The 17634-nt window shown below is 37.4% G+C and overlaps 1 protein-coding gene across 21 annotated transcripts in view; it reads right to left on the minus strand.

Moving 5' to 3' along the window:
- SRPK2 (SRSF protein kinase 2) overlaps positions 1-17634 on the minus strand; it is a 341198-nt gene that overhangs the window by 41265 nt on the left and 282299 nt on the right. For all 21 annotated transcript variants that reach the window (XR_013175857.1, XM_077159835.1, XM_077160609.1 and 18 more), the window contains 4 exons: positions 10931-11096; positions 9752-9777; positions 8084-8330; positions 7001-7483 (listed from right to left, as the gene is read on the minus strand). Coding sequence is in view for 20 of the 21 variants with exons in the window: in XM_077159835.1 (XP_077015950.1) it covers positions 7001-7483; positions 8084-8330; positions 9752-9777; positions 10931-11096 (922 nt within the window). In the remaining variant the exon portion in view is untranslated. The remainder of the gene's footprint in view (positions 1-7000; positions 7484-8083; positions 8331-9751; positions 9778-10930; positions 11097-17634) is intronic.

The raw sequence follows: 17634 nt of genomic DNA on the forward strand, positions 1-17634 counted from the left end.
GCAACCAAAAAAAAAGTTCCCAAGCTGGAGAGTTTTCACAGCATTTGGCTGGCTGGCTGCCTGGTATCTGGCCAGTCAAGGGGCTTCACTGCCTGCAGTCGGCTGAACCACTCTGCAGAGTCTGAGGTTTCTACCTGGTCAGTGAGACACCAATCAATCTCCATCATCTGATCTGGGAGGAGCAGAAAGAGGAGGGGAAGATGCCAACTGGTGGATCCTACCCCTTCCAAACAATCAAAATCAAAGGTTTAAGGAAATAAAACGTTTAAGATATACTGTGGTCCTCCTCTCAGACCATAGGAAGATTTATTTTCCTCCATGAGAGCAGAGAGCTGTGAGTCAGCTGGATACCTGAGGGCATTCATGAGGAAGGAACAGATCAGTAGTAGTAATCTGTCATCCACTCCTTGTTTGTTTTTGAAGACAATTCAGAGGAGTTGATTAATAATAAAACAAAAGGAAATACATTTTTAAAGATGTCACTTAAAAAAAAAGACATCAGTACACATCTTAAATACAGTTTATCAGTATTTCATATTCCTCATTTATGATTACTAAACAAAACCTCTTTGGTGACATGTTGTTATCCTCCAGGTTCAGTCAGGTTCATAGACAAAAAGTTACCTAGTTTCCCATGTATCCCAAATGATTCTAAGTAGTTTACCTCAATAAATGATTTTATAATATATACATGAACAAAACAGAAAATAAGAGAGAACTTGTTTGTGCCTTTTCTTTTCTCAGTGTCATGGTTCCCTATGCTATCTGCAATACTCTGAACATGACTTCTCACAGCTTTCCTTCTCACCAACGAGGGCAACAGAGGGAAAACCAGAGGTGTCTTCCTTCCAAAATGAGAAGCCTCTAATTTCTCTCTGCTTCCACCAAGGAGGGATTAGAGTGGGAAGAGAAGTAGGAAGACCTCACTTCAGGAAGGGCTGAGGTCCATAAGTCATTTTCTGAGAAACCAGTCTCTGGGTGAGTTATGCCATTTGAAGCTATCCTGGAAACAGGTAAGATGGCAACCATTAACGACATATATTAACTCTGTATCTTAAAGCATCCTTACAGTGAAGGCATGGATATCCTCTACCAGGCCTAAGGAAGTAGCAGAAATAGGAAGGAGACTTCTGCCTGACCCATTCATTAAACAAATATTTACCAAGTCCCTTCTATGTGCCAGGTACTGCCTTGGCACTAAGAACTCAGCAGAAACAAGACATGGAAGGGTCCTCCTCCCTCACCCCAATTAGGAAACTCATGTACCAGCTGGAAATATGGGTAATAAAGTAAATAAATGAATGATTCAAACACTGCATTAGGTTTGCTATGAAGAAAAACACAGCAAAGGAGATGGATAATGATGGAACGTGTTCAGGGGAGTCTTTTCTGTGAAGGTGACATCTGGGTAGAGGCCTAAATAAGGGAGAAATGAGGGTGAAGTTCCAGGCGGAGGCAACAGCAAGTGTAAAGGCCCTGAAGCAGAAACTAGCTCACAATTTTGCAAAACAGAAAGCAGTCAGTGTAAATGGTGCAGATAGCAAGGGAAATTGAGAAAAGGGATGAAGGAGGATGGGATGCTGAAGGGAACAGACAACGTACAGGTGGCAAGCTTCAGTGAGCGAGGCCTCTGGGTGTTGCTCTAAGTGGCAAAGATATGGAGGATCACTGGAGAGGAGAGGGAGACAAAGGGGCAGATAATGGGATGTGCTTCAAAAAGATCTCTGTACTACTACTTAGAGAACAGAGGAGGGAACAAGATGAGAACAGCACTGTAGCCTCTGTGAGGACTGGAAGTGACTTGGGCTATCACTGTCTGAGAGTGAAAGCATTCAAAATATACCCTGCAGGGACAGCCAGCAAGACCTGCCTGCCCCAGGGCCTCTGTCCTACCCATTTAATGAAACAAGACATGGGCTGTGGCCTGAGCGGCTAACAATCCAAGAGAAATCCTGTCTACTCAAACCTTCAGGGGCTATCACTCTAGGAAAATGTCCACATTTTTAGCCTGGCATTTTTCTCCTTCAATCTGGCCCAGACTTTTCTTCTACTACTCTCTAACATATATGCTCTGCTCTAATGACAAGAATTTACACAAAAAGTTTTTGAATAAACTCTCCTCCTTTTGCCTCCTTGTTCATGCTATACCAGCTGGACAACTACAAGACAACACTCCTTCGATTCAGGACACAAAATACCTCCTGTGGTTATCAAATGACCAAGCTGGAAACCAAAAGTGAGTGTCTCCCAGCAAATGACTAGATAAGAAGATTCTGTCCTAGGTATGTCCTTAAAATTTAACAATACTGAAAAGGTATCCTCGATAAGGGGGTGGGATCAATGAAAAAAAAAAGACCTCCTATTTCCCTCTGATGCAAGACAAGGGCAGTGGGGAGGAAGGTGTTTATTTGTGTTAGAATAAGATTGTTATTGTGAATGGAATACGGGAGAAAGGGAAGAGCAGAATATAATCTCTCGCTTGTTTGTTATTCAAGAAATATTTATCATAGCATTGACTTAGAGGCCTAGGATATAAAGACAAAAACACTGGACTTTTTGTCAAATAATTTACATCCTAGTGAGGCGAAAGAAAAGATAAACTAGCAATGGTTATACAATAAGGAAGGAAAAAAGTATGAGCACAGGAAGAGGGGAAGGGGAACTAAGACCTGCTGGGGAATACAGGAAGGACTTCACCCAAGAGGTATTTTGAACTGCTACTAGACTAAAGAATAAAAGGCTGACAAAAGGATGGACAATGGATAAACAGGAGAAAACATTCCAAGCAGGAGGAAAGGCAAAAGCAAAAGCATAGAAGCTTGAGAAGACAGGCCGTTTTCAGACAGATCCTCTTTGTTACATGCAGAACATAAACTGGGGAGGGAATGACATTCTTGTTGTTGCTACACTTTTATACTGTATACACCATTAGGAAAAAAAAACCAGTTTGACCACTCTTCTGATACACAGATGTTTCTAGTTTGACTAAAAACTGCTATTACTGTTCCTACATATTATGTACATTATAAATCACAAACAAAAAAACTAGCACAAATAACAAAAAAACCCACTTGGAGATTTGGCTGATCCAGCATGGGACAGGGATAGTATAAACCTGGGACATGTTCTAGAAAGCAAGGAAGCATGCAAAGACCAGTGGGGTTGTGTCAAAAGGATATACAACCCAATAGGAAAAGGTTCACAAAGGCCAAATTTGGATCAATTCTGGCATCAAAAAGAACAGAGGTATAAGTAATTATAACACATAATTCAGTGTATTAATCCAAAAGAAAAAACTCATGAGTCAGTAACATGATCAACTATGTGAGACTGAGAATGAGAAAAGCGGGAAATGAAAGGATGTCCTTTAAAGGAGAAAAACAGCTAAGAATGAAAACAGAAAAGAATGAAAATACATTAAGAAATGACAGGAATTAGAAAATCAATATTTTGTAACACCCAGCATATTGATTCAGGCAAAGATCATAAACAAATGCTAAAATCCTTGAGCGAAAAGTTGGTGAGAAATAGGTATTAAGATCATGTCAAATTACATCCAAGCTTTCTAATTGCAAAGGGGAAAAGAGGTGGCTGATACTACCTTAACCAAAAAATCAAACAGCATCACTAAGAGTGAGACATCCTGACATTATCTGTATCCTGATGTTTTGTAAAATGAAGTTTACATTGCCATTTGAATCTAATCAAGGCTCTAGACTGTCTAGTGAATAGGATATATATGGGACAGAGGGACGAGTAAATTATACTATAAGGAAAACAATCAACAAATCCAAAATGTGGGAGGATCTATAAGACAATTGGCCTGACTTTCAAAAATGTCTAAGCCATGGACAAAAAACAGGTAGGGAGGTCTCTTAGACTAAAAGAGACTAATGAACTATTATAAAAAACAAATGTAAGGTATGAATCTTAGCATTTCTCAGATAAGAAGAAAATAAGGAAAAAGTTTTAGGGCCACTAAAGAAATCTGAATACAATTCTATAACATTAGCTATTACAGAATTATTAACATTCTTAGGTATGATGGAGAATGTCCTTATTTTTCAGAGATGAACGCCAAAGTATTGAGGAGTGACATATCCTATATCAACAGCATCTTTTCAAATGATTCAGGGGAAAAAGTACATGTACAAGATAAATATATATATATTGTACAAGATAAATATCTATATATATAAACAACTGCTGAATTTATGTGGAGATATATGTTAATTGTACTATTCTTTGGGGAAAAAAAAACAAGATATGCTAGTAATTGCAGGGAATGCAGGGAGCACAGGAAAAATTTTGAGCAGAGGAAAGAACTGATGACATTGGTAATTATAAAAACATTCCACAGGACCTTGAAAGATGAATGTGAAAGGGCGGTAGGGTTGAAAGCCGGAGAACAAAAAGCAGAAACTAGTAAGGAACCTCAGGAATAGCTCAGGTAAGAGATGACAGTGCCCAGTTGGGGGCAACACCAAGGAGGACACCCACTTTGGAGGCACAATTGGTATAACCTGATGATTTACAGGTTGTGGGGAGAAAAAACAGGGAGGTACCAAGGATGGTCAAGTTTCTCACTTGAGCAATGGGAGGGTGGTAATAAGGCTAGGGAATACAGGATGTTTATTAGCAGGTTAGTAGGGAAGATTGTGTTCTTGTTTGAATATGCTCAGTTTGAAGTTCCCTTATGTCACAGAGATGGAGCTATCAGTAGACGGTGGAATAAAGAGACTTAGAACACTGATGCGACAGATGGTTCTGCCATGAATGAGCTGTCCCCGGAGGCTTCCACAACTCACTTGCTTCCTCACTTCCTTCAGGTGTCTGATTAAATGTGACCTTGTCAGCAAGGCTTACTCATTCTCCAGATAAGATCTACAGCAGCCCCTGGCTATTACTATTACTCCATCCTTCCAGGTACAGTTTTTCTCCATTGCTGTTATCACTTTACGGTATTTATCTTAGTTATTTGTTCACTGTCTGCCTACCTCTGCTAGAATGTAAGTTCTCTAGAGGCAAGTACACTACTTCGTTTCCTGCTTTATCCCCAGTATCGACAACAGGGTCTGGGTGCACTGCTGGCACTCAATAGTTGTAAATGAATGAATGAATGAATGAATATGGATTTGGCCATCAGTGCAGGATGAAAATATGGGTGAGCTCAGGTCTCTTAGGGAAAGACTGTGGAGGAAAAAAAAAAAGAGAGCAGGGTTACACTTACATTTAGGAAGGCTGAAAAAAGACTGAGAAGAAACTTCTAAAAGGATAAGTAGGACAAAGGCGAGCCAGAGAAGCAAGAGAAGACTGAGCCCATGTCTGAGTCAAACTCTCCTTCCCTGTGAGGTATACTACAGGTTGAGACATCAGAATGGCTTCACACTAATAAAGGGATACGAACAGCTCTCTGAACGAATACCCAATTATTCTTTAAATCTAAGCAATTTGCTCTCAGTTTAATAATATGACTTCAAAGGGATTTTTCCATTTTGCCTAAATTAGAAATTTTTCTTTAATTACCCATTCATTCATTTATTCCAATTTGAAATTTCCCTCTATCTCACATGGGACTTTTTTCTTTCCAGATCTAAACCTATCCTCCTTTCCCTTCCCATATTACAATGCAGAGAGCTTGACTAGGAACCAGGAGGTCTGGATTCAGGATCTATTTCTACAGGCTACTAGCCCAGTGAGAACGGGACAGTCTCACAATTGGTCTGGGCCTCAATTTTCACAACACAGCAGAAGTAGGAGCAGTCATGCCCTCCTACTAGGGTTTACGATCACCAAGGCAACTTAAACAGTCACTGACAAACTTCTCTTCGTGTGTCACTGATATCATGTTATATTTTACTTAACCATTTTATTTATCTATATTATATGATTCAATGCTAGTAACAATCCTTCCTTTTCTTTGAAAAACTGAGGCTTAGGAATGTTAAGAAACCAAAGTCCCATAACTAGGGAAACTATGAGTTGGTATTTAATCTCAGATATACTGGCCCAAACTGCTGCTGCAAAATAACAGATCCAATAGATAAAAAGGTACTTCAGGGCAAATAAGTACTTTTTTGGTACTAAAAGACCAAATGGGAGCTAAACATGTCTAGCCAAGTTAAAAAAAAACACCACCACATTCTTAGGATGATTAGCTATAGCTAGTGAGTGACTTACTTCGTGGCCAGCCAGCCTGAATGAAAGGGGATCTAGAATTTCTTGGGCTATTTCCAAGACTAGGCCATCAATTTACTCACCATGCATTAACCACTTTTGTCAGTAGAGGGAGCAGAGGTGATTTCTGAGATTTTACACTCTGGACCAGAATGGAAAACAACTGGTATTGTCCAAAGTTTTTGCTTACTGAAGTCTCTTTGCATGTTACAGGCAGGAATATGTCCCATGGCATTCATTCACAAAAGGGTATGAACTAAGTCAGGGACCCAGGCAGACAAGAACATATGATCCAATCTAAAATCTGTTATCACATTTAAATCCATGTCACTTCTTTTAAAATGACAGTCACTGACCACTTAGCAATAGCAGTGTCCTATAATCAGGAACTAACAAAATAAGACACTACTTCTTCCTCAACATCTCCAAACATATCACCAACCAGAGTGGGCATATTTCTTCTACTTTAACAGAAAAACAAAAAATAAATAAACATAACATAATCAGATGGAAGAAGATTAGAGGTTCTAGAAAGCTAGAAGGTAGAACCTGGAAGGTTTTACCACTGACTAACTACAGAAAGAATGAGAGACTTAAAAAGCCCAGAAATGGGATTTGATATGCAGAAGCAAGACAAAGCCTAGTGGCAGAGAATATATTTTAAATCACTTTACTTGCTCACAAGTACAAAATAAATAAAACAAGAACAATAAATACCCACATACATGGCATTACCACCTTCAGTAATTCCCTTCACAGCCTTTGTTAAGGGTAAGACCTCAGGACCATGGAAAGCAGACAAGTGATGGGAAAGAACACTTACTTTTTGGCAAATCCCCAGTACTGGAGGCTGAAACCGTTCTGCTTCTGTCATGGGATGGACTGCTTTCCTCTTGCTCAGTAAGCGGGGATCCCTCAGAAAGCGCAGAGCCACAGGCCACAGGGTCTAAGGGCCCAGAGAACAATGAGCTGGAAAATTCTGGAAACTGTGACTCTGGAATTTTATGTCGTCCATTTGGCAATTCACCGTTGAATTGTTCATAGGAGCTGCTATATGTATAATCACTCTCTGCATTTGGCTCATCAAGGTTATATTCCTCAGGATTTGGGCAATCTTCTTCATCATCATCTTCATCATCTAGCTGCTGTTCCAGTGAAAATGGGCCATTTTCAATATGGCCATTGGTTTTGGGTGATTCTATCCATGTAGGGTCTATGTTGGCAAGTTCCTCTTCAACATCATCTTCATCTTTCTCAATGTTTTCTTTCTCAGCATCTTCTTTCTCTTCCTGATCCTCAGCTTCACCTTTAAAAAATTGATGAGTTAAAAATCAGAACTTTTGTTTGCTCCTCTCCTCAACACTAGTGGCACTAGGACTTCACTCCTTCAACAAGGAGCTTTTTAAAACAAGCTTAATGTACATGCTACATAGCAAATACCTCTTGGCTCTCAGGGTAAATCAGGTTTTCTAAATTATTATTTTTTCATTTAATAAGTGTTCTCTTTTTTTTAAAAGTAGTTCTGGGGGGAAATAATGATTTACAAATACATTTGCACTTCCACTTCTACCCTCCCCTATGCGAGCTTCAGAAAAGGACATTATTATTAGTTAAAAGGTTAATAACAAAATAAAGGATAATCATTAGCATGATAAAGACACAATGGTTCTCAAGCATTTTCCATTCTCAAAAAACTATTTTGAAATATTTACATTATCTCTGGTATATATGTTACTAATGAAGTACCATGGTGTTCCCCACATTCCCCAATAAAGAGATGGAGAGAATCGTCTTCCGAACCTAAGGAAGAACCACAAGGTCAAACAACCTGTCTGGTGACTTCGCAGTTCCCTATTAATGAAGCTCCTCCGTCCCCTATGCAGCCCTATCTCTGAATTTCACTGACCGTTGTCATTCGCAGTCTCTCCCTCAGCAGACTCCTCTAATTCTCCTGTTTTTAGTTTCACCTCTGACTGGTATTCCTCATCTTGCTCATTGGAAGGCAGAGATGATGTGATGTTTTCCTCTATTATTTTCCTCTCAGCTTCTCGCTCCAATTCTTCTATTTCCTGTAGGCGTTTTTCCAATAACTCAGCCTGCCTCTTCTGTTTCTTTTTCAGTTTTTTCTTTTTGTTTTTAGATATTTTTCCTATCTACAACATGTTAAGAAAATACCACAGGTCAGTCTGCTTCTTTTTAAAACAGATACATTAGTATAAGTACTGGTAGCACTGCAAATACCAACAAAGTCATAGTCAATTAAAATCATCTCCCCAGACATAAGTTCCATCTTGAAGTTAGGATAATGGAAAAACCAGAAAAAGGAAACAGGGGCTTAGGGCTAATATCAAGAGCTGAGTCTACTACCAAGTCCTGCCCTCAGAGGGATACAGCTTAAGTTCAGTATGTTTTTTATATTTAAACTATAAGAAGAACTAAATATGCTAAAGTACTCTTAGCTTTAAACAAGAAGTACCCCCTTGCAAGTTTTCTTTGCTGCTGCCTGTATACAAAGTAACAGAAACTTCTCTCCTTATTGTCTTAACAAACTTCCAAAAAAGAAATGCTTGACAAAACACATTTATTTCATTGTTGATCTACAGCACTGCTTTGTGTTTCAGTCCTACAAGCTGCTACCAATAGCCAAAGCTACATGAACTATAACAAATGTGCATAGGAAGTGAAGGAAAAGGGAAAAAAGCCATGGTTTCAGTCTGCCTCCATTCTTGGCCATCTGACTTGAGATATACTGGCAACGAGAGCCTCTTATTTTTCACACAATCAGTAACCAAAGCAGGCCGCTCAAGACAAGGCAGAACTAGGGGAAATGGCTTGGGTTCTCAGCAGACCAGGTGAACTTCCAAACCAAACCAAGGAGTGTTTGAAATACTCTAAATTTCTACATATTTTCTTTCAAACCTTGTAGGTAGCCCATCAACTCAAGATACATATATTTTGTCCTCTATTGGAACCAAGCCAGGACTCATTTTGTTGGGGTAGGATTTAATTCTAAGTAGCCTGTTTTATCTGACTGGATTTAGTGTTTCGACAGGACTTTAAAATAGATAATACTCTTTTGTCCTTAAATACTGGCTGGGGAAAAAAATGAGTTAGAACAACAGGTTCAGAAAAAAAGGTCATTTTGAAGCGAATGAGAAATAATGCAAAATGGTTTTGGAATAATCACACTTCAAACCTATCTCTAACACCTGATATGTCATTAGACTTGGCTAATAGCACTCCAGAAAGTATTTGAGGAAATGACCTATCTTGGAAAAATTTTAACTATTCCAATGCTGTAGAAAACACATGACTGAACAAAAAAATAAGTCTCATACATTCAAGGACACACAGCACTTATAAAAATGTCTATCTTTTAAATTTATATACATTAGAACATCTGTAGGAGACTGAGAAAGTTAAAAAAAAAAAAGTACAACCAACTGTCCCAAACTATCCCTTAAATGAAAGCCTGTTCCAGAAAGAAACAAAAACTATTGAATGTTACAATTTGAAAATTAAATAATGAATAATCTCTCCTGACATGATGGTAAATATAAGTGTAAGTACTTACAGGTTTCTGCTGTGGCGCCGTACTCACTAAAACAAAATGAAACAAAAGCTTAGAGGAAAACAGATTTGCATCTTTATGTAGATAATCTGAATTTGAAAAAAGATTAACTACTGTCTTTTAATGACTATCCAACTTCAAATACTGTTAAGTATCAGAGCTTCATCCTCACAGGAATCTAAAGAAAATGTATCCACCTCAAATAAATGACTGTCTCAAACTACATAGCAGAAGCTGCTCATACTGAGCCATCTCCCGTCTAAAATTAAATACCAATTCATGTAAAAACAAAGCATGACTGATGACTTAAGAAAATAGAGATAGTTCACAAGTGTCACAATGTCATCAAATAAAACTTGTTTTAGAGATAGTGAAATAAACAATTTGCATTAGGAGATGTATATCAAAATTTTATATGTTTTGGAAGGTTTATACAAAAGGTAAATCAAATTCTGCAACAAATACTCTAGAAATTTCATGAGCAGAAACTGCCAGTATCAAAAGCTTAATAGTCTATGGTTCCATGATCTAAACAGCAACCTGATGCTAATGAAGGAGATAAGTGGATAATATATTTCCCAAGAGTCTCACATAGTCTGTATGCTGTCCTGACAAACTAGGGCACAGACTACATGTAAAAAGAGGGTGAATTAACAGTAGACTCTTCACTGTCACCACTATATTCTGTAAAAACCAAAAATAAAACTCAGTATATACCAAAACTCAAGTCAGTTAGTCATCTTTCTCTACCTCAGGTCTTTTATAACTAACTCCAAATCCACCAGGTAAACTCAGATTGATGTAACTATGCTAACTGGAGACAGGAAGCATTTAAACAAAATTGAAATTAGAAATAAATCCTGATGACCAGAGGTTGCTACATAAAACCTGTTACTATATTCTCTTTTGCAGAGAAGCAGGCAAAACAGGAAAATATTCAAAGGTAGAGGAAGCGTCAAGCAAGGATTTAAGTGGCATTCTATAATTTTTAAAGAATTAAAAATTATAATTTAACTGAAGCATCTTCCTCCTCAAGAGGGAACTCTAATTCTCTCTAACAACTAAGCTCTTTAAAAAGTTCCTACTACGTACATGTTTAACTCAATTGCTTTCAACATTCAGCTCTGCAATTTCTCAATGCTCCCAAAGCAGAGTTAAACAAAACGGGCTCAGCTTCCTCACCTGCAGACCCAGATGGAGGAGGAGCACCTGCTTTCTGCCACTCAGTGGCCTCTGCTGCCATCCTTCTCACATACGCATCGTCCACACACATCAGGATGTTTTCCGGCTTTATGTCGGTGTGAATGATCTTACATTTACTGTGTAGATAATCTAAACCTTGAAGAACCTAGTCACAGTAAAATCAAGAGAGGAGGTAAGCTATCAATACCTTTATTTTTATAAAGTAAAAATATTACAAAAATATTTTGTAATTATTAAAAATATTTACAAAAAAATTATTTTGTAAAGTAATCACACTGTGCAAAATTCAAAAGCGTATTCAATAAAAATCTTCCTACACCCCTGTTCCCAAAGGAATAGAGCTCTGCTTCTCACAAGCAATCAATGTATATCATTTTGGAGATAATTTATGCTCACAGAAGCAAACACAGCTCTATAATACCTTTTTTCTTAACAACATTTTTGAGATATAATTCACATACCCTTAATTCAATGATTTTTAATATATTCACAGATATGCAACCACCACCATAATCTAATTATGGTACATTTTCACCACCCTCCAAAGAAACCCCAAGCCCATTAGCAGCCACTCCCTATTTCACCTCAACTCCTTGAGCCCTAAGGTATCACTAATCTACTTTGTATCTCTATAGATTTCCCTATTCTGAACATCTTATATAAGTGGAATCATACAATGTACTCTTTTTATGACTGAGCATAACATTTACAAGGTTCAACCACACTACAGTATTCGTATCAGTATTTCATTTCTTTTTATTGTCAAATAATATTCATCGTATGGCCGTACTGGCCACATTTTGTCTATCCATTCAATTGACGGTCATTTAGGTTGTTTCCATTTTTTTGTCTATTATGAATAAAGCTATGAACATTCATGTACAAGTTTTTCTGTGGACATATATTTCTATTTTTCTTAGATTTGCACCTCTAAGTACAATGGCTGGACCATATGGTAATTACATGTTTAACCCCTTTTCCAAAAAATACCTGTACTGTGATATAATTTACACACCATATAATTCACTTATTTAAAGTGTACAGTTCAATGCTTTTTGCTATATTTCACAGATATGTGCAACCATTATCATGGTTAATTTCAGAAGATTGTCATCATATTAAAAAGAAAATCTGTATTCTTTAGCTATCATCTCCCTATTTCCCTTCCTATCTATCTACAAGCCTTAAGCAATTAATTTACTTTGTTTCATTTAACCTTTTAATGAACTGCCAGACTTTTCCAAATTACCACACCATTTTACTTCTCACCAGCAAAGTACGAGGGTTTCAATTTCTCTGTATCCTTGTCAACACTTGTTTTTCTCTGCCTTTTTTACTTTAGCCATCCTAAAATAAAACCATCTCATTGTGATTTTGATTTGCATTTCCCTGATGGTTAATGATATGCATATATTTTTTACTGCAGGACAGGATGATTTACTTTAAATCGAAGAAAATAAGCCCTGGTATCCAGAGAACTCTACAGTATTGCATTAAAAGAAACTGAAGCACCAATATTCATTTCCTTATGACATTAAAAAAAAAGAGAGAGAGGTTCACAGAGTGCCAGTGACCTAAATCCAAGGCCAATGTTTTTCTAGAATTATTTTCACTGGAGAGGAATTCTTTTGATTCTTTCAATAGAAAAATTTTTTTGAAATGCAGATTATATTCCCATACACTACAAATTTTACATGCTCAATAAATGTTAGCATTTAACAAATGTCATCATTCAAACGTTTTAAGTCATCTTAGGCATCCTAGGCATTTTACTTACAACATACAAGGAAATGTCAAAAAAAGACAAGGAAGAGATATAATATAATCCAACACTAGAAAGTTTCCAGCAAAAACTCAATACTTCCACTTACACCTTGAGTATCTAGCTAAACAATGTGGACACAGCATTACGAAGTAGGAGGGAAAAGAGATTTTTGAAGGAAAATTAAAATATGAAGACTTGATTCCTTAAACAGGACCAAATCCTTCCTCTCATTTAAAATAACTTTTTCTTAAATATATTTACCTGCATTCATTGGCCAAGCATCAGCTGAACTCCTACAACAGGCCACATGCTATTCTAGTTGTTTGATATATAACAAAAAACAAAGTTCCCAGAAAGATACCAACATGAACTACGGGCACAGAAAATATGATTCAATAAGATATTGAAGAGTCCCTAGTAACTAAGAGTAAAACGTGGGAACCTAGGATAACAGAGGAAAAGATTTCTGACTTTAGACTTAACATTTAATGTTTTAGATAATTTTGCAATTAGAATATGCTTAAATTATACTTAAAATATCAAAGAACCAATAGTAAATAAGATATTATTACATACTTCCATGAAGAATAAAGTTATACCCCTTAAGGGAACACAATCCAATGCCTTGCATGTTATTCATTAACCTTCAAATGCATCTTTCTCATGTAAACTGAAATAATACATGGAAGTTTTACATCTGGACAACTGAGAGATTCTGGTAACAAAAAAAACGGATAGGGTCACTAATGATTTCCAGGATGTAGGGTTTCAAAGGAACACAATTATTTTTCTCAATTGACTAATAAGTAATTTTAACAGTGCAAAATTATTCCAACGGAAACAATTTCAATGATCAAATATTGACTCAGAGTAAAAATATTTATCTTTCTTTCCAAAAAGATCTCTGGATCTCTTTTCTCACATATCCAAGCTGTCCTTATCTTTTCACTGTAGTACCGTCATAGTCCCAAGATTGTTTTACTGTAAGAGTTAATGTAATTCTGTATGTTTAAAAACAGTGGTCATTGTACTCAAATGAGCTAACTTTCTTTAAGAAGCAGTGAGTACCTGCCTTACACTGAACCAAGTAAAAGGCTTTACCATTGGGACAAATTACCTAAGTAAATTAACCAAGATAATGCAAATCATTCAGGGGAAAAAATTAGTCAGGAGATGTACCATTGCATGTCTCTCAGACAGACCCTCAAATTCCTGCTTTCTGACCTTCAATTTTCATATAAAAGGGGAAAAACATATCTATTAGGCAGAAGGTAAGAATTTAAAGTAACCTATGGCAAAAATCACGAAAACAAGGTCCATGATTTAGTAATCACAGGCTTGAAATAAACGGTAGAGTTGAACTAAGTCAGATGACATGGATTGAAAGTGATTAACTCTAACTTGGCTAAATCATGTATTAAACATCTCTGAGACTAAATCATGTATTAAACTTCTCTGGTCTCAGTTTCTCATTTCTATTATGAATGAGCTATACTTGATAAGTTCTGTGGTATATCCCCACAATAAAACTGATTCCATAATTTCTTTTAATTCTAGACTACTAAAAAGAATTAGCTTTAGCTATAGCTAAAATGAATGGTTTTATTTTTAAAAATAGCATTTCTGTTCTCAGCCAGTAAAGTTTACAGCAATAAAGCACCCCTGAATCAATTAACAGACAGGAAATCTTATGACCATTTATGCACAACCGTAATGATGCAGAAAATCAACATATCAAATTTCATGTCCAAGAAAAGTTATCTCTTGCAAAATCTGAAAAACTGGATTAAAAAAGAGCCTTTATTAATTTTCTCCCCTCTTGCCTTCACTTTGTCAAATAATAATGTGTCTCTGTCACCTCAAACCACACTTAGCCTCAGCAGTAGAAGGCAGCAGAGGCTGCAGAGATCTTTTGGATGCATCTGCTCTACAGCTGCCACAAAAGTGTAGATCAATATGACCACAGATAGGTCAGGGGCAGGACTGTCAAGGATCCTAATCAGAGGAGACAAGATTACACACCTCGGGAGCAGATGCCTGTCTTCTGCATGTGAAATCAGATTTCAGCATCAAGGCAGAAGTAAAGGCAGAGCCCAGGGCTGGGAGTTAGAGGAGTTCCCAGTTCTGGTTCAGGAACATATAGTTATGGGCTCAGATCAAGTCCCTTTCCTTTTCTAAACCTCAATTCATCTATAAAATATGGATCATGGTCAAAATGATCTCTAAGGTTTTCTTTATAGACCTATGAACCATGCCAGATAATCATCTATTACTGATGTTAAAAACATCAACTTGCTCCACTCTACCATAATCTGCTCAAAATAGATCCTGTCATCTTGCAGATAAAAGGAAGACTAAGCCAGGAATAATACTGACATGTCTTTAAAAAACCATCTTTCTGACCCTGCTCACCACCCTGGTGCTAAGCATCCCTAAAAATTCTAAACTGCAAAGTGAAACAGAATGAGGGCAAGGTTCCCACTTATAACCTAATCCCAGACACAATGTGGGGAGCTCTTCCTCCTCTACCTGAACAAAAGATTTAAGGTGATGACATTTTTCCTGTCTCTTATTTTTATGGTAATGCTGCCATGCTAATAGAGTACCCAGGGAAACCCAAATCAGCAGCCATATGGGCTGGCAGAGGAACAGAGGCTGGCTCCAAGCAGGAGTCCTTATTTTAGATATTAATTATTTGTGGGTGTGGGGAAAACACCAGAGGGTTCTCCTCAAGCCTTGGCAGATCAATTTCCTAATAGAAAAGCTAAAGCTCCCTCTGGATTTCTCTTCCTCTCTAAACAAACAGGAGGAAAATACTATAAACTGCTTCTGAAAACCGTGATATAAACTGAATGGAGAAGTTCGGGGAACACCTCTTATGATAAAAAAGGACACGAACTAGACACGTACTGAGAAAAAAAATTCTCAGTGAATATTGTCCTAATCTAAAATGCCCTGAAATATCCTCCTGCTCCTTGTTCTTTCTCTCACTAACTAGTGGGAATTAATGAGGCAACACAGCAGCTATATTTCTGATTATAGTCAGGAAGTCATGCCCCACCTTAAGACTGCACAGAATAACGAACTGGGTAAGAAGCTTAACTCCCTTGAAAATTTATACAAGAACTTCAACATATTTCCAAATTGAGAACTCAGCAATCTGAGGAGGATAATTCTGAGTTAGCACAGAATAATATACATAACCAAGCTAAACAAATCCAATAATAAAAATGTTTACCAGTTTAAGACTAATCTTCTGCCCAGAAGTTGAAAAAAACTGGTTTAATCATAATGAATTCACAGATAAATAAGATCACTGAAAAAATTAAAATGGTAAATACTAATACCAAACATAGAACAAAATAAATCAGTGATGACAGTTACGTCAACCCCATGGAGCCAGTTGATGTTCTGGAGAGGCTGGCCCCTCTGGGTTTCAGGACATATCTGGCCTAAGAACCCATCTAGAGGGTGTAGGTTTCTGGAAAGTAATCTTAGTGTGTGAAACTTTTGGAGAATCTCAGGTAGAGCCCTAGGCGTTCTTTAGGGTTAACAAGAATGGTTTTGGTTAGGTTTTGGCAAACCCTGGCATTTAGCAATATCTAGCAATAAACGAACTGGGTAAGAGGCTTAACTCCCTTGAAAATTTATACAAGAACCACTTCAACATATTTCCAAATTGAGAACCCAGCAATCTGAGGAGGATATTTCTGAGTTAGCACAGAATAATATACATGACCAGGCTAAACAAATCCAATAATAAAAATGTTTACCAGTTTAAGACTAATCTTCTGGTATGCCCAAAGGGTCTGCCATCCCAAAAAGAGTGAGTTTGGAAAAGCACTGGGTTTAAATGATCCCATTCACTTACATATTATGGCACATACTACTGATTACCTTTCATTAAAAGGTAATGGTTGTACTTTTTAAAGACTCTGATTGCCAGCACAAGAAAACCACTTACTACAAACATAGATAGGAGTGAATTTTTCACAAAAGACTGGCTAAAATCTAAAATGTTTCCAAATTGATTTAACTTTTCATACTGTCTTAAATTCCAGAGCATGGATTCTGGAGTCAAATCACCTGGATTCAAATCCTGCTTCCACCACACTAGCCGTGCAACCTTTAGGAAGTTCTTCCTCTCTTTGCAACACTTCTGTAGAATAGAAACAATAATGCTCCTGGCTTCAGAGGGTATGGTGAGGACAAGATTACAAAATACACATAAAGCACTCAGAACAGTCAGTGCCCTGAAAGAACACTGTGCAGGTTTGAATCTGTGGTGTACCCCAGAAAAGTCATGTCCTTTAATCCTTATTCAATATTGTCGGTGGGAGCTTTATGATTATCCATGGAGATGTGACCCACACAATTGTGGGTGGTAACTTTTGATTAGATGGTTTCCATGAAGGTGTGTCTCTACCCATTCAAGGTGGGGTTGCTTACTAGAGCCCTTTAAGAGGCAACCATTTTGGAAAAAGCTTTAGTGCTCACATAGTCAGAGACCTTTGGAGATGAAGACAGCAAATGACCCCAGGGAAACTTCAAGAAACAAGAAGCCTGGAGAGAGAGCTAGCAGACGTCACCATGTTTGTCATGTGCCTTTCCAGTTGATAACGAAACCCTGAACATCATCGGCCTTCTCGAACCAAGGTATTTTTCCCTGGATGCCTTAGATTGGACATTTCTATAGGCTTGCTTTAATTTGGACATTTTTATGGCCTTAAAACATGTAAATTTGCAACTTAATAAATACCCTTTTATGAAAGCTGTTCTGTTTCTGGTATGTTGCATTCCAGCAGCTTGCAAACTAGAACAAACATCATAAATGTAGTTACAATAATGATAACAGTAAGAGTAGTAATAATTTTAACATCCAGGCTGCAAGCTCTGATAGATTTTCCAGTTCTGTAGC

The sequence above is a fragment of the Tamandua tetradactyla genome, chromosome 1 (genome assembly GCF_023851605.1).
Source record: "Tamandua tetradactyla isolate mTamTet1 chromosome 1, mTamTet1.pri, whole genome shotgun sequence".
Classification (NCBI taxonomy): Eukaryota; Metazoa; Chordata; class Mammalia; order Pilosa; family Myrmecophagidae; genus Tamandua; species Tamandua tetradactyla.